A 26,305-nucleotide genomic window follows, 5' to 3' on the forward strand; every position below is an offset into this window, starting at 1 on the left:
AAATCCTGTCATAGGTCTACAACTGCTGTGTATTGACATTATACTGATGAAGTTTGAAGCAAATCGGATAAAAATAAAATGGTGATCTCAAAGCATTTTGAAAGTGACACGCCACGGCCAAACCGTTCGAGATATCAAAAATCCGCTGGCAATTTTTCATCATCGATGTCTTGACTTCATGCTGACCGAGTTTGGTGGTGATCAGAATAATTGCCTAGGAGGAGTATATCAACTTCCAGAGCATGCGTTTTTCAAACAACCCATAATAGCTGACTTCCTGTTGAGGTGACGTATAACTTAGAGCACGAAGGTTGTTCGGCCCGATGAGGTCTATATGTGTACCGAGTTTTAGACTTACATGTGCAAGCGTGTTTCATATATGGACCAAATTTTCGGGCGCAATTCAAGGGGGCGCTGTCGAGCCCCCCTGCCACGCCCGGGTACCAGCCTCTGTACGGCTGTCATGGCCGCGGGTTCTGACCCGTGTGCAAAATTTCAAGAGTTTTTGAGCATGGTAAGGGCCCCAAAAACCCCCAAAACTTAGAAAAAAAATAAAAATAAATAAATATAGCTGCGAGCAGCGATGGCGGGCCCAAGCCCGTGGCACCGCCACCCCGGTGGCTTCAGGGCAACTGTGCACAGTGGGCAATAGGCATTTAAAATGGTTAAACATCAAAGGACTATGTCAAATTCACTCCACATTTACTGCACTACAAGGTGCCGCTATATAGCCCCTCCTCCCTGCCTATTTTCAGAGGATTACATGTGCCAAGTTTTAACATTATTCTGATGAATTTTGAAGCAAATCAGGTAAAAATAAGAGGGTGATCTCAATGTATGCTGAAAGTGACACATTTTCTGCTTCCAGTTGGTGGCGCTATGACTTTGAATCACAATAGTCACATCCATGTGATCAGCCTTGTACAACGAAGACTAAGCCGAAGTTTCATCAAAATCAATTAATGTATGCAGAAGTTATAACACTTTGTTTCCTTTTCTTGCCATAAATTCGTTGCCTCGCCACGGCCAAACCGTTTGAGATATCCAAAATCCGTTTGCAATTAAACAACTTCAATGTGTTAGCAACAAGTTAAAAAAAGCTTGGTGTAAATTGGATAAACCCTGTAGGAGTAGTAGTATAAAATTCATAGCCTGTTTTTTCAAAAAATTAACATTCAAACAAAAATAGCCGACTTCCTGTTGGTCGGAGCTAATGAATGTAAATTAGAAAATTGTCCGGCTTGATGAGAACAATATGTGTACCGAGTTTAGTGACTGTAGGAAAAACCAACCCCCCCCACTTTTGACAAAAGGTGGCGCTACTGAGCCCCTTCACCACGCCCATTTCTATGACTTTGTCCATGTCTACTGGTTGACAATATTGATGTGTGTGTCGAGTTTCATGCAATTTGAAGCATGTTAAGAGCCTCAAAAACACTCAAGAATATTATTAGTTTGACCTGTTGCCATGGCAACAATATTTCAAATATCAAAAATCCTGTCATAGGTCTACATCTGCTGTGTATTTACATTACACTGATGAAGTTTGAAGCAAGTCAGGTAAAAATAAGAGGGTGATCTCAAAGCATTTCAAAAAGTGATACACTTCCTGCTGCCAGTTGGTGGCGCTATAACTTTGACTCACAATAGTCACAACCATATGATCAGACTACTACAACCACACACTCGTGAAGTTTCATAAAGATCAATATATGTATTAAGACGTTATAACACATTTCCTGTTTCCTTTTTCTCGCCATAAATTCGTTGCCTCGCCACAGCCAAACCATTCGAGATATCAAAAATCCCCTGGCAATTTTTAATCATCAGTGTCTTGACTTCATGCTGACCGAGTTTGGTGGCGATCGGATTAATCGCCTAGGAGGAGTATATCAAATTCCAGAGCATGCGTTTTTCAAACAACCCTTAATAGCTGACTTCCTGTTGGCGTGGCGTTTAACTTAGTACACATATAGACCTCATCGGGCCGAACAACTTTCGTGCTCTGAGTTTCATACTAATACATGCAAGCGTGTTTAATATATGGACCAAATTTTCAGACTTTTTTCAAGGGGGCGCTGTCAAGCCCCCCTGCCACGCCCGGGTACCAGCCTCTGCGGCGTCCTAATGGCCGCGGATTCCAATGTGTGTGCCAATTTTCAAGAGTTTTTGAGCATGTTAAGGCCCCCAAAAAGCCCCGGAAGACGAAAAAAAAAAAAAAAAAAAAAAAAATCCTTAGAAGAACAAGAGGGCCCTGCGCGAATTTTCGCTTGGGCCCAAATATAGCTGCGAGCAGCGATGACGGGCCAAAGCCCGGTGGCACCGCCACCCTGGTTGCTTCAGGTCAGCTGTGCAAGGCGGGCAATGTGCATTTAAAACAATTAAACATAAAAGGACTATGTCAATTTCAAACCACATTCACTGCAGCGGCTGATGCTCCTATGATGACAAACCACAAAAGCCACATGCATGAGATTGTTTAAATTGAGATGACTTTCATGTCACAGAATGTTATAAGTCTATTTCAAATGAGTGCAGAATATCATCATAATCTGAAATGTCTGGGTTTTTTCTCATTGCGAGTTCAGACTGCATGATTTTAGCCCCGATTTTAGCTCGCAGACAGGTTTTGTGAAATCGCAGACAAATGCCCGAAATCACAGGCAAATCAGTGCTCTGTTATGCGAGTGCTCTGTCACAGTCTCTCCAACCATTTCCTCCATATATTTTTTTTTTCTCTTGTTTTCGCTGCAAATCAGCACACAGGCCATTCGTATTGCAAGCTTCTTGCGGGTTACCGTTTTTAATAATAAACCCAGTCTCACTTGAGAACTCCGGTCTTGCATACGTGATATTGTGTTGTTTCCTTGTCACATCTCCCGTATGTTTGGTTGTGAAACGTAGTTTGAGTGCCAGACAGATGTGTCGGCAATTCTTCCTATTCTAAATTCATGCAGTGTGAAACCTTCTGTCGCCGATCCATCATGCATTTTGAACACAACAGCGACTGAATTGAAAGCGAAAGTAATGCAGTGTGAAAAGGACAGTGACCAGACTAGTTTGAAAATCATGCAGTCTGAAGTTGGCTTCAGACAAACCCTATAAAAATTCTAGACCAAATTATATACGGTTATTTGTGCAAGCTCCACAAATAACTAATCCAGCCATAATGTGAATGTCTGTGATTGCTGATGTTGTATAATCCTCACTCTTCTATTCATGTGTTTTTTGACCTCCATGAGCTGTTGTTTGTGCACCAATCTTATGCACCAAAAGCATGCATTCATTTAATTTTAATATGTGTGGTATAAGATAAAAAATAAAATGGAAAAATAATAAATAATAAATAGAGCCAAATCACAGAACCTGCAAAGACAATTTTGATGTCAGTCTCAGGTATTAATAAGGTTCATATCTTGAATTTTCTGCTCACTTATGCAAGTTTATTTTAAACAGCCACTTTCATAATCATGTGAAATTTTACTGAAACAGGTTTTTTTTTAATAAATTTGAATTATATCAGTAAATAAATAATTCAAAAACTCTCATTGTAATTTTTAAAAATAAATAACTCAATATTTAGAAAAAAATAAGACTGTAAAGCACACATGCATACACAGAGAGAGAAAAAGATATATATAGACAGTGTGACACAGACATAGACCCACACACAGACACCCCCCACAACACACACACACACACACACACACACACACACACACACACACACACACACACACACACACACACACACACACACACACACACACACCCGAATGAGCCTGAGGTAATATGGGGGAGGACAGAGAGAGAGAGACTGAGACAGACTGAGAAGATCATTTTAAACAAACAAACAAAACAAAAAAAATCTTAATTATGACAAAGTAGTCTTTGATAATTTTTTTAATATACCTGCACAAACAGTATAATTAAAACACATTATTTGTTCTTTATATATCAAAATGATTATATATGTTTGACTTATCCAACCCTCTTTTAAAAATAGGTATATGCTGCCCTCTAGTTGTTACTCTATGTATGACATTAATTATATTTGATTGATAAATGGATTAATCTGCCTATTTTTAATTACACATGCTTTTTGAATTGGAAGAAAATGAATAAAATGTGTTTATTTCAAACATCTATATTATTCTATATATAAATTGTGTATAGTGTTTTTCTTAATAGAGAATATGAGTCATTCCGTTTACCTTTTTTACATTACTTCAATCTATTACCATGGCAAGACGGTTCGAGATATCCATTATCCGTTTTCAATTTAACATCTTCAATGTCTTAGCAACATGTAAAAAATGTTTGGTCTGAATGGAATAAACTCCCTAGAAGTAGTATTTTAAAATTCAGAGCCTGTTTAGTCAAAAAATCCACATTCAAACCAAAATAGCAGACTGCCTGTTGGTCGGAGCTAATGACTGTAAATTAGAAAATTATCCGGCTTAATTAGAACAATAAGTGTACCGTTTGAATTTAAAGCGACACTAAAGCTAAGGCCCTTGAAGGCCACCCGCATGCAGAACTGAAAGTCAAACATTGACTCCACAATTCAGCAGCGTGAGAGACAAACACATTGTGGTCCGAAAAGAACTGAAACAGCCCGAACAACTACAAATGGACCACACAAGGAACCTGCAACCTGATGGACTTCGCAGCATCAGCAGCAGCAGTGAGAGCTCCCCCAACCCTTCACAAAGGGGGGTGGGGCCAGAGCCTGCAGCCTAGGATACCACAGCGCTCATGCCAACCTATGAGACCTTCCTTTTTGCCCGAAGCCCCTGACTGGCGTGACCCACCGAGACAGGCTCTCTGTTCTTGATCTAACCAGAATCACCACGATTTCTGACTTAACAGCCAGTCAACCTCCAATCAGACTATTAGCAACTGAAACCAGTCAGCATAAAGGACTCCTCAGACCCATAAGTCTGAATGCAGATTGAGCGCTGCCCTCGACACCAGGCAAGGCAGATCTGAAAGTCCCAGGGTTACTGCCACAGACTCAGACAAACCTGGAATGAATGGAGGACACCCACAGGACCTTTGCCTCCTATACCAGTTAGTCACCTCTTTGGACAGCACAACCTGCCCTCATACAATGCCACTCATGGGACCTGACACACAAGGTCCCTCAGCAGGGGTTCTTAAGACCCCAGTGAACTGCAAACACAGTGCCTTCCACATTGCTTCTACAAAGGTTCCTAGTCAGCATAGGGCATAAAGCTTTTAAAGTAGATGAAAATGTGTGGGCGCACCAATTATTCGGCAGGTGTTATGATACTTTGCAACAGGTTTACAGGAAAAGTAATTAGTCACGTAGGAGATAAGGATGGCCACTGGCTGATTGCAGCTATTGAAATATGTGACCAAAAAATTATTGTGCTTTCAATTTACGGATATAACAACAAGGCGAACAATAGAAGTATGTTAGAGAAACTGGGTAGGCTAGTTAATGAGTGGAAAGCTGTTCATATGACAGATAAAGTTGTTATGGGAGGTGATTTTAACATTGCTCCAAATTCTTGGTTGGATAGGCTACCTCCTAGAGGCCAACAACCCGAAAACAATGAAGTATTACACAATTTTTGTATTGAAACTAATACTTTTGACTATTGGAGATTGAATAACCCTACGAATTTGGAATATACATGGATTAGTGCTTCAAACGTGAACCAACGGTCAAGGTTAGATTACTGGCTAATCTCACATTCAATAAGTAATAATGTTCAGAAATGTGAGATTACTGCATCTCCGCTCACCGACCACTGTTTAATAAGCTTATTCTTGTTAGTAACCGAACAACCACGTTCTTCTGGTAATATATGGAAACTAAATAATAGATTATTATCAAATGATTTTTTTTGTAAACAAATAAAATCCCTCTGTCTAAAAGTAAAGGGAATGGATATGTCAAATAAAGGGAAGTGGGAATGGTTTAAATTTGAAACAAAGAGGTTGGCAATTGAAATGGGGAAAAGCATGTCAAAAACAAGTAAACTAAAACAGAAAGAAATACTGAAAAGGATTAACATACTCTGTGGTAAAACTGTTTCGGAGGAAGAACTAACTGAGTTGAACTCCCTCCAAAAACAGTTTGATGAAATTTATTTAGAAAAAGCAAGTGGAGCCTTTGTAAGATCCAAGGCTAGATGGATTGAAGAAGGTGAGAAGAACACAACATATTTCTATGGCTTAGAAAAATCTAGACAATCTAAAAAAAGAATTTGCAAATTAAAAAAAAAAGACATAGTCATAGAAGACCCTTGCCAAATAAATGAGGAAGTTCAACTCTTTTACTCTGACTTGTATAGCTCAAATTTCCAAAAAGAGGACTGTGAATCCTTTTTTACTCTGATTAAGAGTAATATTAAAAGGATTGGGGAGAATGACAAAATAAGGTTAGAAGACAAAATAAATTTGCAAGAAATAGAAAATGCCCTGAAAAAAATGAAGAATGGGAAGTCACCTGGAATAGATGGCTTGACCTCGGAATTTTTGAAGTTTTTTTTGGGAAGATATCAAAGAATTGTTATTGAATGTATTTATAGAATGTATACATGAAGGATGTCTTACTCCAACAATGAAAACTGGTATAATAACTCTACTCCCCAAAACAAAAAAAGATACAACAAATTTAGACAATTGGAGACCTATTACGTTGCTCTGCAACGATTATAAGTTATTAGCGTTAATATATGCAGAGAGATTGAAAATAGTAATCGATAAAATAGTAGATGAAACTCAGTCTGCGTTTATAAAAGGTAGAAGTATACAAAATAATGTGAGATTAATATTGGACATGCTGGACTATCAGTCTTTTTTGGAATCTGAAAGCCTGATTTTATTTATAGACTATTTCAAAGCTTTCGATTCTATAGAACACGTTTTTTTATTTTCTACATTAGAAAATTTTGGTTTCGGAAAACACTTTTGTTCAGTGATCAAAATGTTCTATACTGATATTTACAGTTATGTCTCCTTAAACTCAGGACTAACACCTAGAATAAATATAACTTGCGGAATAAGACAAGGATGTCCAATTAGTCCCAAGTTGTTCATTTTATGTACACAGCTACTAGCATATCTGATATTAAATCATCCAAATTTTCAGGGTATACATTTTGATTACGAATTTCGACTCAGTCAGTTTGCAGACGACACTGTCTTCTTCCTTAGGGATAAATCTATGGTTAACAATGCATTGCAAATCATTTCAATTTTTTCCAAAGCGTCAGGTCTTCGTTTAAATATGAAAAAGTGTGAACTACTTGCGTTATATGACTGTATAGATACAGAATTAATGTCAATCCCTGTTAAAAAAGAAGTTAAATATCTTGGAGTTAAGATGGTTAAAGATGAAAAAAAAAGAGAGGAAATTAATATGAAGGAAAAAATTGATCAAATACAAGTATCCTTAAATCACTGGCTTAGTAGAGATCTTTCTATTTTTGGGCGTAACTTATTGTCCAAGGCTGAGGGTATATCCAAACTGGTTTATCCATGTCAATCTCTTTACATTGCTCCAAAGAACGTGAGGAAAATTAACTCTATTATATATAAATTTATCTGGAGAAATAAGACCTACTATGTTAAAAAATCTCAGTTGGTTAAGGAGTATAATAGGGGGGGTATAAAATCAGTGGATTTTGAGGCAATGTTAGGAACATTTAAAATAAAGTGGTGAAAGAGTTTCTATTGAAGCCGGATTCAATATGGTTTCACATCCCAAAAAGTATTTTTAAGAGATTTGGTGGGTTAAATTTTCTTTTGAAATGTGATTTTGAAATTTCTAAAATACCTTTTAAATTATCTGAGTTTCATAAACAAGTTTTGCATCATTGGAAGATGGTATTTACCCATAATTTTACACCTCACTGTGCCACCTTGTGGAATAATAGAGTAATTTTGTCAAACAAAAAGTCTTTGTTCAACCAGCTTTGGTTTGACCAAGGCATTATCTTCGTTCATGACATTCTAGATGTAAATGGTGAAATCTTACAGTTAAAAGATTTTAAAAACAAATTTAATAATATTCAATGTTCTCTTAAAGAGTATAAGAAAATCTGTAAATCTATCCCAGTGAATTTGATACAGCTGATAAAAAACACAATTAGTTTTTCTAATGTCCAAATTAAACTTCCAAACTTAACGATAGGAGAATTAAACATTACGGACAAAAAATGTGACAACAAATATTTAAATAAAGCTTTCAAAGGATATATATATCATGATTATGATAGGAAGATAAAACTTAAAATATTAGATAATCCAATGATTGCAGAAAAACATTGGAAATTTATAAAATGGCCAATTGCACCCAAAGTAAAAGAATTGCAATTTAAAATTCTTAATAACTACTATCCATCTGCGGAGACACTGAGGGGTAGATTTGGTTTTGAAGTTGACCCGTGCGACTTTTGTCATGAAAACCCAGAACGAACAGAACATTTATTCTTCCTTTGCTCAGTTAGTAGGAAGTTTTGGCAAGATGTCCAAAGATGGTTAAATAATAAAATTAGCGAACTTGAACAATTTACAATAGAAGATATTCTTATTTATAATTCTAAACTGAAGAGGGACTTTTCACTTTTGATTAACCTTATCATCATTATGGGTAAATACCACATTCACATAAGTAAATGGAAAAAACAACTGCCAAATGTAAACTGTTTTAAAAATGAATTTCGTATGTTATTATCCTCCTTGAACCTTGTAAAAAATTCTAAACAAACTGTAGAAGCTATCTGTTATGCTGCTGAAATGTTTTTGATCCTGTAACACATATTTTACTTTGTGAATAATGCCTTTTTTTTTTTTCTTTTTTTTTTTCATTCTCAAATCTGCATTTTGTTGATGCCTTGCCCGGTTTTCTTATGCTGTTGTCTCCACGAGAGTTTGTAATAAACATTATTCATCAAAATCAAAAAAAAAAAAAAAAAGAAAATGTGTGGGCGCAGAAATGCAGGAGTCCGCATTAGGAGTGGAAGGAAACCTTGTGTGAATGTATAAATCTCAAATGCTCATGACCATCCACAACGAGCTATTTTGAAATATGACAGTAGATTGAGCTGGTTAAGCTAGCATGGCCTAACGCCACTCGCTTAAACCATCGTCCAACTAAAAGTGTGTTTAATAATTGATAATTCCGACATGACGTTTGACAACGCTTGATTCGCATGTAGATCGATGGTGCTGGCTGGTTAGGTGCAGATAAAAAAGCCCTGCTGGTGTATGGATGCCTGTATGCAGTATATACTTTATTTTTTTAAATAATTTATATATTTTATATTCAAACTGAAAACATGGTGTGATTTAACACTCAAGTCATTCAAGTCATCGTGTCTCAAGTCAAGTCCCGAGTCTTTAACTTCCAAGTCCGAGTCAAGTCTCAAGTATTTTATTTTTTGTCAAGTCAAGTCACAAGTCATAAAAATAGCGACTCGAGTCGACTCGAGTCCAAGTCACCAAGTCACAAGTCCCCATGTCTGTACAGTAATAGTAAAACTTTAATATTATGGTTTCAAATAACATCTATAGCTGTTTGAACTGCACGCGCTGAAGCTGAAGAGAATGAACACCTGTAAACTGAAGTGCTTTGCTAGAAGGTTAATTAACTCAACGTAATTAACTAGTCCTATAAAAGATAAATCAGATATTTATACAAAATAAACATATTACAACTTATATTTGCACAAAATCACACAGATTAACTTCAACTAAGTTACATAGTCACAGAATGTAGCTATAACTCCTGTTGTGGATGTGTTCTTCCTGTAACGGCATGCTAAAACACAGTAACAAAAAAGGTTAAAAGTTTCATTTAACTCAATGAAACGCATCCTATATATATATATATATATATCCACTACATGAGGTGAGGAGTGATGTAACTTATTTTGTTGTTAAATATAATTAATCATTTATTTTAGTTACAGCTAGAGTTTGTTTGAACCGTTACAAATCTAGCACAATTGAACTGCACCGATTTGGAGCAATTTGGACAGCATGGGGTGGAAATTAGGGGTTGCACCGACTAGTGGACTTTAATGCTCTGCCCTGATGATTTAAGGTTGACATCGACTAATCTCTGGTCCTATAGTGGCCGCAACAGCATAAAATATCTTTGAAGTCCATATTCACGCTCCGTTTCCAAAATGACAAATAAATGCATACTCTGAGAACGCTCCACAAAACGTGATTATACCATCTGGATGCTCAAAATTGAACAAGAAAATGCACATTTTAAACAGCTTATTGTACAGGTAAGTTCTAAATTAATTGCCGTTCTAGATTAATGCATGCTGCACCGTAACGCGCACACATACAGTGTAGCTCGCAGGCACTTACATCACATTATGACCCAAAGACAAGAACTGATAAAAATGAGCTGATATGTAGGAGCAATAGCCATGTTGTAACACTTTCCCTCTTACAATTATGCTGGGGTGCCAGACAGATAAATTATTTAAGGATTGTCAGTCCAGTCAGAAGGAGAGTGAACAAAGGACATATGTACCTTAATTGTCACCTAACATGTATCCATAATCTTGTAAGAGAAAACCCAGACTTTTCACTCTGAAATGTAAATTTTCAGTGCATTCACAATGACCAGTTCACCAGTTCCATCACACCACATATCACCATTCATTAACAATAAACACAAGCATAAACAACAACATCAACAGCAAAACTTGTTCATCTCAAATCCCTTCAGCACAGTTTAAATAGTCTGTATTTTAAATGATTGTTCAAAGAAGAAATTGGGGAAACAGTCAGTCAAAAGTTCATCATTAATGGCACTTGATTTAACTCAATCCATTGCTTCCACAGTGTATTAAAGGAGGAGTAACATTTAAAGAACAGTCAAAGTCAGTTTGGTCCAGCAGTAACTGCGCTTGATCATTGTTATCCAGTTACTCACGCTCCACCGCTTTTGCAAGAGTTAAAGAGTAGCTCCAAATCAGCTCCGTCCCGTAGTTCATCTTCAGTGATTTGAACTCCATTAACGATGCAATCACTCGTTTGCCAACACCAACAGCCGGTATATTCCATACACAAGTGAATTCATAATTTCTTTAAGTAGAGTAAATAGCCAATCGCTGACATACTACACTTTGTCACGATAAAACAATAAACACGGCTTCAATAGAGGTGAGACTCCAGAGGAACTGCTCTGACTTTCATTATCCCTGTCATTGCTCCTTTTCAGCGTATCTACCGCATACATCAACTTGCGTCCGGTATTGCCAGACCGGACCAACATAGATGCCATCTTTGTTGTGGCAGTTTTTGGCCAATAATATGCGTCTTTTTAAACTGTGCCATTCATCAGAATATGAATGCAAATCCACTTCAAATCTAATTTAATTTGTGCTTATTAAAAAAAATGAAAGTGCACTGTCACAATGTGGGCAGCGCTGTGTCATATGCCATAGCTGTGCACAAGGCAACGCATTTGAGTCTCAGCTGTCAGCTTAAGGTTCAGGCTTATTTGTTAATGACGTCATCAGTGACGAGTCGACTCGAATTGCATCAAAATATGTCGACTTTAAAAAATCTGAAGTCGTTAGTGGAGACTGCCCCAAACTAGCCTATATATATATATTTTTTTTTTTATCAAAGGGGGGATAAATACAATTTTTGTTTGAATGGCACAAATCGAGCACAAACAAATGGCTTGGTTTCGGAGTGTTTTAGATGATATGGAGTGAAGAGTTGGATTTTTCATTATATTTAAGGCACAACTGAGCACAAAAAAACATTGGATGGCAAATGGTGTTGGGTGTGACATCACTGCCCAGGAATGTATTTGTTATTTTTAAGGAGGGCGTGTTCATTTTAACGGCACAAATCGGGCAGAAATCAAGCACAGATAAATATTAGGGGTGGAGCCACACAGCCAAAAAATAATGTTCAATATTTCGATCACCAAATCAGTACAAATGTTCATTTTTGCAGCACAAATCATCACAAATTGTAGCACAAACGAATGGAATAGTTTTGTTGATTATTTCATTTTAAGGGGTGCCAACTTCATTGAGGTATAAAAGTGTAGCAAGGTGCATCACTGCTTTCAAGCAGAAGGAACTGGATTAAATATTTTGAATATCAATCTAAAAACTTACGTGTTACAGCCTGAAATAACAAATCACACCATGTGTGTTTGTTTGGCCAAAGGTTTATGTTTCTCCCTAGGTTTATTCTTCATTTTTTCACCTTATTGACTTTGGGTTCCCTGCCATTGTCGTCTTTGGCTTGCTTAGATGGGGACACTTATATTCAGTAATATTGATTTGACTGCACTGATACTATTAGATGAGAACACAACTTGAACTGAATTGAGTTGGATGATGACACCATCACTGTTTTTGAAGCTGAACTGAACTGAATCAACAATGCTGAACTGACTTCAGCTGAATAATGACAGTTGTCTTTTATTTTATTTTTATTTTTTTGTCTTTTTCAACTGGAAAGCAACACTCTAAAAAGATTATAGCAACCACCCAACACACTAAATGCCTAGCAATGCCCTTGCTGCCACAGGACACCCTAGCATTCACATAGCAAATTATCCGTCTTGAGAGACTGAAAACCTTCAAACTTTGAGCTTTCAAAACTACTTTATCCCCCAGGGGTCTGAGTGATTCTGGGGCCTTTGAGATATTTTGACATGCCCTGACATTTGTGCTTATTTCAGCTACTTATAACATACTATTGGCCAACAAGTAATTTTGCTGTATTCAGCACAAACTCTGCTACAATAATATGTGAGAAAAATAGATGTACATCTTTGCACTTTTGAGAAAATAACGTTTATGCGTGGTTATTGAAAAAACAAAAATTAGCCACTGAAATATGGCCACAAAACCAATATTAAATATGTGCTCACAGGACTTCTGGGTATTGGAGGTTGTAGACTAGAGTTTTTGCTTCAAAATGATTGCTTCAAAAATTATCCTGCCTACTTGTTCGTATAACAATATAATGATTTAAACTTTGTAAGACACTTTTTGTCAAGAAAGACGGAATGCGTAGAGGCATGAATCTTCATGAATAATGATGTGATTCACACCTGAGAAGACAAAGACCCGCATAATGACCTGCATAATGACTCTTTCAGGTAGGAAGGCTATGTGAGGGAAAATTAATCAAAGTACAAAGTAATTTTTTTTTCCCTGGTAGTTTATTCAGAATATAGTTAACAATATAAATGAAATGCATTTAGAATAAATGAGTGCACATTTTGAATATACAGTTTTACCTGGAAATAAATCCTGTTCAAAGATGTAAATGAACATCACTTAGCTGGCACTCCAAATCAGTGAAATACCATTATAACTGTTTCTAACACTGGTAACCGAGTATCAAATCAGCATATTAGAATGATTTCTGAAGGATCATGTGACAATGAAGACTGCAGTAATCATGCAGACAATAGCTCTTTGTGCAAAATAAAAGTTGGTGTAAGATAAAAGAAAAAGGGAAAAAAAGCATAAGCATGCCGATAACACTATCACTATGGCCATGCATAACAAAGACAGCAGTTATCATGTCATACAAGAACATATACTTTTATATTATGATGTAGACCACATGTATGATAAACTAACCAAAACTGGGTGAAATATATTATACATATGTTTAGAGAGTATCACATTACAAGCATTTACACTTGAGCATATATACACAAATATTTGTAAGTGACATTGTGAGGCAATTTTGTCAAAAGCTAGCCAAAACTAGCTAAAATATAGTCTGAAAACTCATGAGTTTTATATTATCACCATGCACAACAAAGATGACAGTTTCTGTAATGCCATTCATGTACATATACGTTTTGAATCAAGATTTTTACAGTTACATCTGTAAAATATTACTGTACACTTACTCATGTTGATAACACAAAGAAATTATAATATTATTATCAATCAATAATGGCCATGCATAACAAAAGAGAGCAGTTTTTGTACAAGATCATATACTTTTGTATTATGACAATGTAAACACGATTATGTCTGTAAAATATTAAGTGTGTGTACTTAGTATGATTCTGGATCGCACTGAGAACTGAACGACACCTGTGTGTGGTGCTGGTGAGGGTGAGCATGATGTAGACACATTCATAAACCAATAAAACACTGTTAGCATACATTGTCCAAAGTAAACGAATAGGCAATTAGTGGATATGGGCGCACAATGCATGTATATATCTGCTGACGATGGGCCATAGGACGGATAAATATCTATTGGCCATAGGCCGCGAGAATCTGTTGATGGGCCATATAGACCACACGTATTTAGTGCATTTCAAACATTTACATCTGTATTCACTATAGGCACAATAGTGTGAAAATTCATACAAGTATTATATTATCAGACAAAGAATTATACAACACTAAACAGCTTACCTCATACTTTTGTCCTCCTCAGGGTCAATTAGTTTTTCGAAATACAACCATTCATCATCTCGGTCATCCTTCAATGAAAAGGTGAATTCTTCACTGTTCAGAATCATCTGAAGGGCCTCTTTACCGGAGTACCGCGCCATCCTCAAAATGCGATGAACGTTCAGTGAATCTGATGTTTTTTGTGGCATTGGCTGAGGGGCGTATGCGATGCAGATAGTTCATCTAAACTATTTACCATGTGAACAGCGCAGGGGTGTGGCGGTCTCAGCTCATTACAGATAATGAAGTGAGAAGGACAAGAAGGAACCTCTCCTTGGTTTCATACAAATTATATAAACTGAGAATATTTGTTTTTGATTTTACTTACTTCATTTAAAAGTAGACATTCCAATCATTATATAGACATGTCTCTCATGTCTGTGTGACAAGTATTTGCTGAGTTTCAGTTCATTTTAAAATGCATTTCAGAATTGACTTCACTGAGGGGGAGATATCATGTTCATTTACTTTATTTTGCGAAAAGCACAATGTTTTTTTTTTTTATTTATTTTTTTTTATGTGAGTGTACACAAAACCTTACACACTTAAGACTTTAGAATGATTTATAACACTGGTATCTGTGATCAAATTTGGCGAGTATTTTGAGACTCTTTCACACTAAGAAAAAAAAGCGAGGTGGTATCGCCGGTGCGACTGCTGATCCGAAGGTGTTAAAATAAAAAGGGATAGTTCACCCAAAAATTTAAAATTGCCATAATTTAATCACCTTCAAGTTGTTCTAAACTTGTATGAATTTCTTTCTTCACAGACAGCATGCCAGACCTGCCAACATTTACGCATTTTCCGTAGCGGGTACGCATTTTTACCTCAAAGTACGCTGGTATGATTTGTCACTATACTACACAAAAAGCCAGTGAGTCCTCCGTGCACGCATAGTACTCAAATCCAGCAAAAGAGCTTGACCAATCATAGCGCTGGGTTCATTTCCCCAAATAGCAAGCGGGGATGATTGACAAATGCGTATGGCCTATCAATAAAAAGACTGCAAATCGACAGCAACACAAAATACCGCTCGATATCTCCCTCCCTCCTTCCACTCCCGAGTCCCGCCGTCTGACAGTGACTGAATTCTCAAACGAGAACAGTACAGCAGTCATGGTACTTCTGACTCCTAATTAAGGTAAACGGGTATAAAATGATCAAGTAATGTTGAACAACAAATCTAAATAAAAATGTAATCACTATATGGCTTAGTGATTATGAAAATGCTGTGATGTGTGACTGACTGACAAGCGTGAGTCTGGAGAAACAAGCGTTTATTTATTTATTCTCAGTGTTGAGAAACCTACATGTGTTGCGTCATTGTGTTAATACTAACTAAAGTACCTAATTATGTTACATAGCCTACTTATTTTGTATGAAAACTAGCACATTAGTTACTTATGCATTTAAAATTACCGCTGTCTGAAATTGTCTCAAAGCTGCGCAAGCTCTCATAAACACAAACGCGCACGCACACAGAGAGGTAAAATGAAAATTGACGTGCTTGGCTTAAAATTTGTTCTTGCTTATGTTGTGTTTTTTTATCAAAAAACATATTTAATTGTCCACCCGTGTTTTTAAGATTCGGTAAATGACGGACGCTTTAGTTAACACAACCCCTCATTATATGTCGGATCTAACTACTTCTTGATATTCTTGAATACTCTATTCGTTTTGCTCTTGGTCCTTTCTATTCATTGTCAACTGTTTTCTATAAATGTTTGTATTGGCAAACCTTTATTCAGAAAATGTTTGTCTTGTTTATAATTCAAAGACAGCATGTTACAAATAGAAACCCTTTTTTTCTGTGGGATTTAGTATCATATTTGGATATTGGAATAACAAATTAAGTATTTTAAATGAATCACATGTAAACTCAATGTTTACTGTTTTCTAAGAGTTTCTTAAAGGTGCTTTAAGCGATCCTGGGCGGAGTAACTTCCTGTTGACGTTCGAAGTGTTGTCAAAACAGAGGCTAGCTAGACCCTCCCCTTTAACTCCAACCGTTGCCGTCTGTCAGTCAAATAATGGGAGTGAATGGGAACTTGGATCAATAAGAGTCGAAAAACCTTGCATAGACAAATCCAAATTAAACCCTGCGGCTTGGTGAGGTCTGATCGCGCTCTGACAACGGCAGTAATGTCTCGTGCATATACTTCAATGAGTGCCATGCATCACTGCCGTTGTCGGAGCACGATCAGACCTCACTAAGCGAGTGCTGAATGCAAAAACTTTAACTTTAACAATCAAAATGTGATTACCGAAGATGGGTGTGTTTGCTTTGTGTATTGTATTCTCAAAAATGTAAAAAAAAAAAAAAAAAAAACCTGTGTCCCGTCCCATCACACTGGTACTCGAAAATTTTTTCCAAGGTTGGCAAGTCTGGCATGCCATTGTACACACTAGTGATACCACATATCTGATTAATATGTCTTTCTCTACAACATGTTGCCTTTATTGACAAAAGCGTACTGTACCTGTTTTCTTCCATACAGAAAATCTAGTGGGTTTTCATCAACTCTTCTTGTTTCTTCTTCAGGCGTATGAGAGGAGGTTTCCCACCTGTCATCTTATCCCCATGTTTGTGGACAGTGATGTGATCAATGAGGAGAACAGTGAGGATGGATCCATTCATAAGATTGAGAGAAGGTGTAAACTGGACGTGGATGCACCACGACTCCTCAAACGGGTAAAATAAAGTCCATTTCCTTGCTCTCACAGGGCTCTAGACTGCAACCAAATGCAATAATTTTTTTTATAATGTGTGAATTAAAATTTCACATGATCACATTGGTGCGATTGCATAATGTTCAGGTTGTTTTGGTACCTGGTGTTATTCTAAATAAACACGACGTTTATTATTTCCACCACTTTATTCAGCCTCTGGCCTCACCGTCTCGTACACACTGAACAACCCGCGCTGCACATGCGCAAAACAACCTACGGCACACCGTACCGTATTTAACATAATAGAAGCGCCTTATGCTGTAATGAACAGATTAGGGGAGGAATAACATGTTAACAATCTCCCTTTACTTAAAGAAATAAAAACTTCCTTTTTTTTTGGTTATAAATAAAAAAACTTGTATAACAAAGTCCAAAATTACCGTAAACAGAACAGTTGTTACACACACACAATTGGAAGTGTTCAATCTTTTCAAATTTACCCTTTTTAAGCTTAATATCTACAGTCCTAGGCTGAATGCTTTCCATAGCACCATAGTCCTTCACTGAGTGCTTTCAATAACATCAGAGCAGATGCTCCCTTTTTTGTAAGACAGTCAGCGAGTTGAGTTTTTGTATTGGACCAGAGTATTTTCTTTATCCTTTTGTTCTGTATGAGCTCCTTTATACTGCTGATGTCCAGTCGAAGTCGTTTCTCAGAGACCTGTTTCGTTGACTTAAGCGCATCAAACAGAGAGTGATTGTCCGTAACACAGATCAAACTCCTCACCACACGTCGAATTCTCTTAGATTGCCAGCTGAGAGGAGAAAATTTCCCTCCTTCTCCCATGAGACCAATCAATGTTCCCCTTTGTGTGCCCCCATCAGGGAGATTTCCAAGGGAAGCGTCACTGAAAACAATAAAGTTCAGAGCATCATTGTTTCCCAAATGCTGAAACTTGAGTCACCTCTTCAGATTTAATCTTTCTAATGACCTTATTTGTCTCATGAATAGTCTGGCCTGTGGCATCTTTTATATTGGACGCTATGCTGCTTGCATCAAACATAATGTCTGGTCTGGTTTGTTTTGCAACCCATAGTACCTGTCCTATTTTTGACCTAAGCTGCTCTTTTTCAGTCTCATTAAGAGAGGCATCTCTCTGCACTGCACGTGCTGCTTGCAGGCGAATAGGCTGTAGGTTTTCAATGTAAGTATGTTGATGTACATGAACTACACCATTAATAGTGACAAAGTCCATTCCGACATAGCAGAAATTGTCATGCTCTTCACGTCCAACATGGAATGCAGACTTTAGTATGGGTATCACATCTGTTGAAAAGTTTTCTGAGCCTGCCCAAAGAAAATCATCAACATGACATGCGAGTACTCCAGTAACCTTACACTGTTCATCCAACCAATAGAACACTGCCGGATCTACTTGAGACATTCTCCCACCTGTGCTCAGCATGATGTCTTTCACCTTGTTGTACCAATACAGTGATGGATCTGCAAGATCATAAACGCATTTGTTTAGCAGACCTGCAAACTTGTCACTTTTAGGTGACAATCACCTTTTTCTTGGTCATTTGGGTCATTTATGTGAATCACACCCCCCACCCCCCGCTGTCACCTTTTTACTCTGAGGAGTTTGCAGGTCTGGTTTAGTTTCCATAGAATGCCTTTCTTTTCTGCTTCAGGAGGGGGCCGGACATAGATTTCTCTGGACAACTGCATGCCCTGTAAGAAAGCAGATTTGATGTCCATAGAATGAACTTGCCAATTATTTTGACAATTACTGCTAACAATAGCCTCAGAGAGTTGGAAGCACATGGTAGGTAGTCTTTCTGTAGCTTGTGAATGTTAAGCTCTTCAAAACCTCTGGCTACAAGTCGAGCTTTGGGGATAATGCCACTGGGAGTTTCTTTGAGGCTACAGACCCATCGGGTAGAAACACACTTTTGACCTGCATCATCAACTTCCTCAAAAACATTGTTTTTGCTCCAATTCATAATTTCATCCTTTACCTGCTCTGCCTAAAACCTTAGCTCTCTGTAGCCCATCACCATCCCGTTTCATAAATGTCATGGTCTGTCCTGCTCTTATCTTCACACCAGCAGAAGAGACAGGGTTATCACTAACATTGTGATCTGTTTCAGTTTGTGTCATAGGATGGAACACTTCTCCTGTATTCACCTCATCATCGTTGATGTTTTCCTGTTCGCTGTCTGTGTTTTCTTCACCATCTGAGCTTTCTGCTCCGTTGTTTAAACTGCATTTTTCATTTGCTGTGTCTGTGTTGTTCTGAACAGTTTGCTGTGCAGGTTCCTGATCCTGAGTGTTTATCTTGCAGAGCCTGGACTGATGTACTCTAACAAGAGTCCCCCCATGTCTTACAAACACAACAGCTCCATCTTGACCGATAACTGCTCCTGGTCCCTTCCACTCAGGACAGTCTGCTCTTTTGTAGTATACCTTGTCTCCCGTCACATACATGTCGTCTGTGGGTCTGAGCTGTTTACGTAGTGCTCTTCTTATCCGCTCAGAAGTCCTGCTTCAGTGAATGCTTTCCTAGAAGCATGTAATGCAGAAATGTGTTCTCCAACTCTTGCACTCATAGTGGTTCCTTCTAGAGCAGTTAGTTTGTCGACTAATACAGAAGGAAGGTTCGGATTCTGTCCAAACACTAATTGATATGGACTGTAGCCATGAACATTCAACATACTGTTCTTGGCCATGAGGGCCCAGTCAAGGGCAGTTTGCCAGTCACATTCATTTTCTCGTTTGACCTTCTGGATTATCTCAGTAAGCGTTTGATTATGCCTCTCAAGTATTCCGTTGCTCCATGGACTGTACCCTGCTGTTGTTTTTGTCTCAATATTAAAGTTTTCAGCCATGTCTCTGATCTCTTCATTGTTGAATTCTCCACCATTATCACTGTACAGCCTCTGGGGGACGACATGGACACTTATCCAAGTGTGATTGAAGGAGTTTACAATTTCAGATGACTTCTTAGTTTTAACAATGTTTCCAGCACTGAAACGTGTAAAGTGGTCGATAATATGAAGATACCACACACCTGGCTCCAGCTCGTGTAGATCCACTGCCACGGTCTTGTTATATTCTGAAGCTAAAGGCAGCCCCACAGCAGGCCTTGGCTTTGTCTTTTTGTACTTCTGGCATATTTCACAGTCAGATACTATTTGTTGTAAAATAGTAAAGCATTCTTTATCATTGTTTCCTGAACTGTGAATGAGTCTCTGTAACCTGTCTGCCGACGCGTGACCAAACTGTTTGTGGAGTTTGAGAAGGACTTTGCGTTTCTCATCTGGAGACATATTTTCTGTCACTGTTAGGACTTTTTCTTCAGTTTGACCTTTTTTAGTTTCTTTGTCTCTGATATTGACACAGTAATGTCCAGAACTTGTAAATTCAAGAGGAATGCATTGTTTGAACATCACTGCACTATCATTTTCCATTACCAAAACGGTCCCTGCTTTCTTCAGTGATGTTTTACTCAGCAGAAGTGGAATGTCAGCCTTGACAACTTCAGTTTCAATTTGGCATTTTGTCAGTCCTATTTTAGCTGGCAGTTTCAAATTTTTTGTGGAATATAACAAATTCCCATCGCCGAATCGAAATGGTCTGCAACTAGGAGTTTCTGTTTGCATCAACTGGTTTACTTGATCTTGGGAAAGATCATCAATATAGCTTTTCAGCCATTTCTCCCCACACACAGTACGAGTACAAGCAGTGTCAATAATTGCTGATCCCAATGATTCAGTCATAAATATCTCTGCATCTGAGATGGCAGCCTTTGTAAACAAAGTGATGTTACATTCCTCTACCTCTGTAGTTAATCTTACTTGTTCAGTTTCCTTGTGGGGACAGTCTTTAGCCCAATGAAATGTACACTGGCATATAGCACATTTGGATCTCTTACCGAACTTATCCAGTGGATTAGTCCCCGCTAATGGTTGCTTTAATTGTCCACTTTGGAAAGTTGTGATCAGTTTTCCTCTGCCTTGTGGTCTTTCTCCTGTGAAAAATGCCACGTCCTGGTTCACCTGTATTGTGTTTGAGCCTGTCGTTTTCCCTTTCGAAAATCCTTTTTAGAGCCGATTTCATGGAGGAGAATGTCAGCTCGTTGCTGGCCGTCAGTGCCAGTTGTCGGCTTTTATCATCGAGACAGGCCGTGTCTAAAAACTTAAAAGCCAGTACAGCATCAGGAAGCGTCATATTATACCTTTTCATCCAGTTGTATTGCTGTTCAAAGTCAATTATGTAGTCCACCATGGAAACGGAATTATTCTTTGTTATGCCATCAAAGTATGAATATGCTTCATACGCGCAATATTTTTCCTCTTTAAGGAACACGCCATCCAGCTTTGCCATCAACGTTGCCATGCCGTTATCGCAGTCCAAATCTTCCGCAGGTATTTCCATTGCCGTTTCACGTGCTCTCCCTTCAAGCCCCAAAGCGACAGCAAGGGCTTGCTGCTTTTTATCCAGATCTGTAACCCGCATCCAGATGTTAACTTCATTTTTCCAACACTCGTATGGCCTGGCTTCATTAAACTTTGGCGGAACTTTATAACTCACTGCCATCCTTCAACCATCCTCTGCTACCATGTTATTCTAAATAAACACAACGTTTATTATTTCCACCACTTTATTCAGCCTCTGGCCTCACCGTCTCGTACACACTGAACAACCCGCGCTGCACATGCGCAAAACAACCTACGGCACACCGTACCGTATTTAACATAATAAAGCGCCTTATGCTGTAATGAACAGATTAGGGGAGGAATAACACGTTAACACTTGGCTGGCACATGTACTCCCTTAATCAATCGGGTTTGATTCGCCCCTACCTACCTGCACTTTATATGACGAATATAAAGCGAATTATAAGCGGCCTATAAAATGTTCCTCTCTTTATTCCTTAATTAGTGATGTACAAGTATGCTACTTCGGATGTTAATTTAGGTTAATTTCCATGACCAACAACCAACAGTCATTAACCAACCATTAACCGTTAACTGACAAGATTTGAATGCTAAATTAGTATTAAATACAAAAATAGAATGGGCAAGTGTCTGTGACAAACAATATAAAAATTTTTTTTATTTATTTATTTTTACTTGTGCAAACAGCAGAACTAAAGAACATGAGGATTCACACATTGTCAAATAATCACGCACCTGTAGCGTGGAAGCTAAAGAATTAGCGAGCTTTACTCCATCACATGGAGGTGTCAGTGCGATCACTTAAAATAACTCCAAAATGACTTTAAATACTCTTGTCATTTTGGTCATACAGGTTACAGTAATAGGCATACATCATAAAACTGTAAAAAAAAAAAAAAAAATGATGATTATACTACTAATAATAATGTTTTATTTATATAGCGCCATTCAAGGACTCAATGACGCTTTACATAAAGTTGATAGATAACATGAACACATATATATATACTAGTATACAGTCAGTATACAACATATGATCAACCAAATGGAGCAGACAGAGATAGTATAATATACAACAGAAGTTACAAAAGCAAGCATAGAGCTGAAAATTTGAGGCAAACAATCAACAAAACATATTGTAAATAAGTGAGTTTTGAGAGCAGTTTTAAAGGTCTGAAGTGAAGAGACAACACAAAGGTTTTGTGGTAGTTTGTTCCAGAGCTTAGAAGGTAAATGTGAGGGCCAGAGCAGCTGAATTTTGAATTAGCTGCAAGAGATTTAGTACTTTTTTTGGTAGGCCATAAAACAAGGAGTTGCAATAATCTATATGTGAAGTTATAAAAACATGAACAACAGTTTCAGCATCTTTGAAATTTACTGAGGGTCTTAAGCGGACAATATTGCGAAGATGGAAGAAACGGGACTTGAGCGGGAGTTTACACAGGGTGATTATTTTGACTTTATTTTGTATTTGAGCTGCGCGTCTTGGACGCAGCGTCTGTCAAAAATAAGTGAGGCGCCTATCTTTTAAGCCTTGTTTACACTGCACGCGTGTGCGGCGTGTTACGGCTGCGACGTGGCTACCGGAGCTGATACGCGGCCACTCTAGTCAATGCTCGTGTTTACACCAGCCGCGCTGCGGTGCGTTTGAAAAGCGTCCCAGAAGTGGGAGCGCCGCGCCGCTAAAGATAGGCGCCTCGCCTATTTTTGACGGATGCCGCGTCCAAGACGCGCAGTTCTAATACAAAAATAATCACCCATGAGTAAACTCCTGCTCATATTTCACATCACTACGATGCCAGAAACTGACAACAAGCGAAGCGTCGTGGCGAGCCGCTTCTGGGACGCTTCTAAAACGCACCGCGGCTGGTGTAAACACGAGCATTAACTTGAGTGGCCGCATATCAGCTCCGGTAGCCACGTCGCAGCCGTAAAGCCTTGTTTACATTGCACGCGTGTGCGGCTCATTACGGCCCCGGCAAGGTTTTGTTACATCCTCCGCACGATGTCAACTCACACCAGATGCATTTCAGAATCGATGCGGCTGGATTCACGAGACTACTAAATTTGTAGTACTAAATTTGCCTGTCCAACGTTGTTTTCGTTGCTTTTTTCATGTATTTAATGGCTAAATTGTTATATTTTGTCCGGTTTTATTGTTTATTGCTGTGCCATACTTTATTTTGCTGTAGCCATACAGATGAAGTTAATACACTTAAAAGTCCAGTTAGGGACAACAAAAACAAAGAAATTTATAGTTTTTCAACTTCGAATCACTTGTCGTCAGTTTCTGGCCTCCTAGTGATGTGAAATATGAGCGGGAGTTTACACAGGGTGATTATTCTGACTTTATTATTTAGTTCAGCTGCGCGTCTTGGATGCGGTGTCCGTCAAAAATAGGCGAGGCACCTATCTTTAGCGAAGCAGCACGTCAAGCCGCTTCTGGGACGCTTCTCAAATGCACCGCGGCGCAGCTGGCGTAAACACGAGCATTGACTAGAGTGGCCGTATATCAGCTCCGGTAGCCGCGTCACAGCCGTAACGCGCTGCACAGGCATGCAGTGTAAACCAGGCTTAACAAGCCGCAGAACCGTGCAATGTAAACGAGGCTTTAGAGCTTCCACACTGCACTCGGATGTGGACTGGCAGTGTGTTCCAGTTGCAGTGGGTATACAGAAGTGCAGCGATCGTTTCCGTACTATTTTCTTCTGTTTTCCGAGTCCATTTTTGCTGTGCTGCACCGCGCTGAATTAAAACAGCGCATTGTTCACATCAAAAAATACAGATGTATTGACATAAAAATTTTGTAATTTCACCATAAATGCATATAATCTAAAGTCTATACTTTGTTTCACAGTCAACACATGACTTTTTGCCTTGGGTAAAGCAAGAAAAATAACATATTTAGATAAACAAGGTGACATAATGGATAGCACTCTCTTCATGGAGGTGGAAAAACAAAGTTCTTTATGACCCGCAGGATTTCATGAATGAAAATTTGAAAGCAAAAGAAATAGAGTCGGCTGTTTTAATTTAAAATGTGTGAGATTTTAACATGTAGTCTGTTTAAATGTTTGTTCACTTGTGCGAGCAATGTAATATATAAAGTAGGCTATTATATCAATATAAATTAATTGAATAAAACGTTTAAATGTAGTGCGTTTAAATGTGACATCTATGAAAGAGTGTATAGGAGAATCGTAATGCTGACAAGCCATGTTCAGTAGCAACGTTTGGATTTGAAATAAGTAAATGTTGTGTTTGTGATATAGCCTACAGTACAGCCGCATTTCAGATGAAAGCACAATAGCGCGTGCTGCTCCTGCATCGCAAATGGAGTATGTGTGAAATCACGCTTACAAATGGTCCGACGGTTGATCATCGGCTTGGTGTGTCCCGGGCTTAAAATACACTTACACCAGAATATCAATGCACTTTTCTTCTTCTGATGAGACAGTCACTTTCATGACTTTTCCAACAAACTGTGCTTTCAAGTTAACTACGTTCAAACTTTGACACGATTTCTGGAAGAAATGCGCATCCTTTGCTCAACAGCAAAAATCAATAAAGGTATCTTTCATGTTGATCTTTAGACATGTTTTTAAGCCATTGCTTGGTTCGATTGATTTGATTCATTTCATATTTTAGTAATGCTTTCTTTTAAATTTATGCTTGTTGTAAACAATGTTCAGATTAAAATATTTTGCAAATATTGTTTTAGTCATGATCAATCTTTATATCAATGCAAAACCATCATATACAAATTGAAAGAACGGCTCATCAACATGCAAGGTCATTATGATTAATACAAAAAAAGTCTAGAGCCCTGTCTCATTCCCCCCTCATGTTTTTTTTTTTTATTATGATTTTTGTCTATATTGCCTAAAGTTTCTGGAATTTGCTTTGCTTTGACTTTCTGTAAAGGTTAGGGTAAATGATGTAAGATGCAAGTAAACATGATCAAATGTTCACTCTGTTTTGTAACGAACTGATAAATTCTGTGTGTGTGTAGATTGCAGGTGTGGACTATGTCTACTTCATTCAGAAGAACTCCCTGAACCATAGAGAAAGAACTCTTCATATTGAATCCCACAATGAAACCTTCTCCAACAGAGTCATAATCCATGAACTTTGCTGTTACTCGGTGAGAAAAATCACCCTCATATCTCACGATGTGCTAAGCATGTCATTAGAAACTTTAATTTGGTAGTATAACATGAATGGACACCCACATTTGGCACCTTTTATATCAATTTAAAAAAATAATCCTTAGGCAACAAATTAAAGAGGAAAGAATAAAAAAAAGTATAACAGTCCTAACTGTGAGAGCTTCAGCACCACAAAAAAAAAAAAAAATATATATATATATATATATATATATATATATATATATATATATATATATATATATATATATATATATATATATATATATATATATATATATATATATATATATATATATATATATATATATATATATATAATATATATATATATATATATATATAATATATATATATATATATTAATATAATATAATATATAATTTTTTTTTTTTTTTTTAATTATTTTTATTTATTTCATATGGGATGAGCTGAGACTATGATTTTTTTAAACAGTTGAAATCTGTATATAAAATGGGGATCATGCACTCAGTGGTGTGATGGCAGTATTTGGCTGCCTGTATATGTGGCCACATATTTTGT

At 37.7% G+C, this 26,305-nt stretch overlaps 1 protein-coding gene across 8 annotated transcripts in view; it reads left to right on the forward strand.

The window, feature by feature from the left end:
- Positions 1–26,305, forward strand: part of si:dkey-237i9.1 (SEC14-like protein 1) — a 281,973-nt gene that overhangs the window by 22,791 nt on the left and 232,877 nt on the right. For 6 of the 8 annotated variants that reach the window (XR_010893428.1, XM_067373417.1, XM_067373418.1 and 3 more), the window contains exons 3-4: positions 17,005–17,154; positions 25,609–25,740. Coding sequence is in view for 7 of the 8 variants with exons in the window: in XM_067373417.1 (XP_067229518.1) it covers positions 17,005–17,154; positions 25,609–25,740 (282 nt within the window). In the remaining variant the exon portion in view is untranslated. Of the gene's footprint in view, positions 1–16,960; positions 17,155–25,608; positions 25,741–26,305 lie in introns of all 8 variants that reach the window. The other 2 variants (XM_067373421.1, XM_067373422.1) reach the window with 2 other exon arrangements.

Source organism: Chanodichthys erythropterus, chromosome 21, assembly GCF_024489055.1.
Source record: "Chanodichthys erythropterus isolate Z2021 chromosome 21, ASM2448905v1, whole genome shotgun sequence".
Classification (NCBI taxonomy): Eukaryota; Metazoa; Chordata; class Actinopteri; order Cypriniformes; family Xenocyprididae; genus Chanodichthys; species Chanodichthys erythropterus.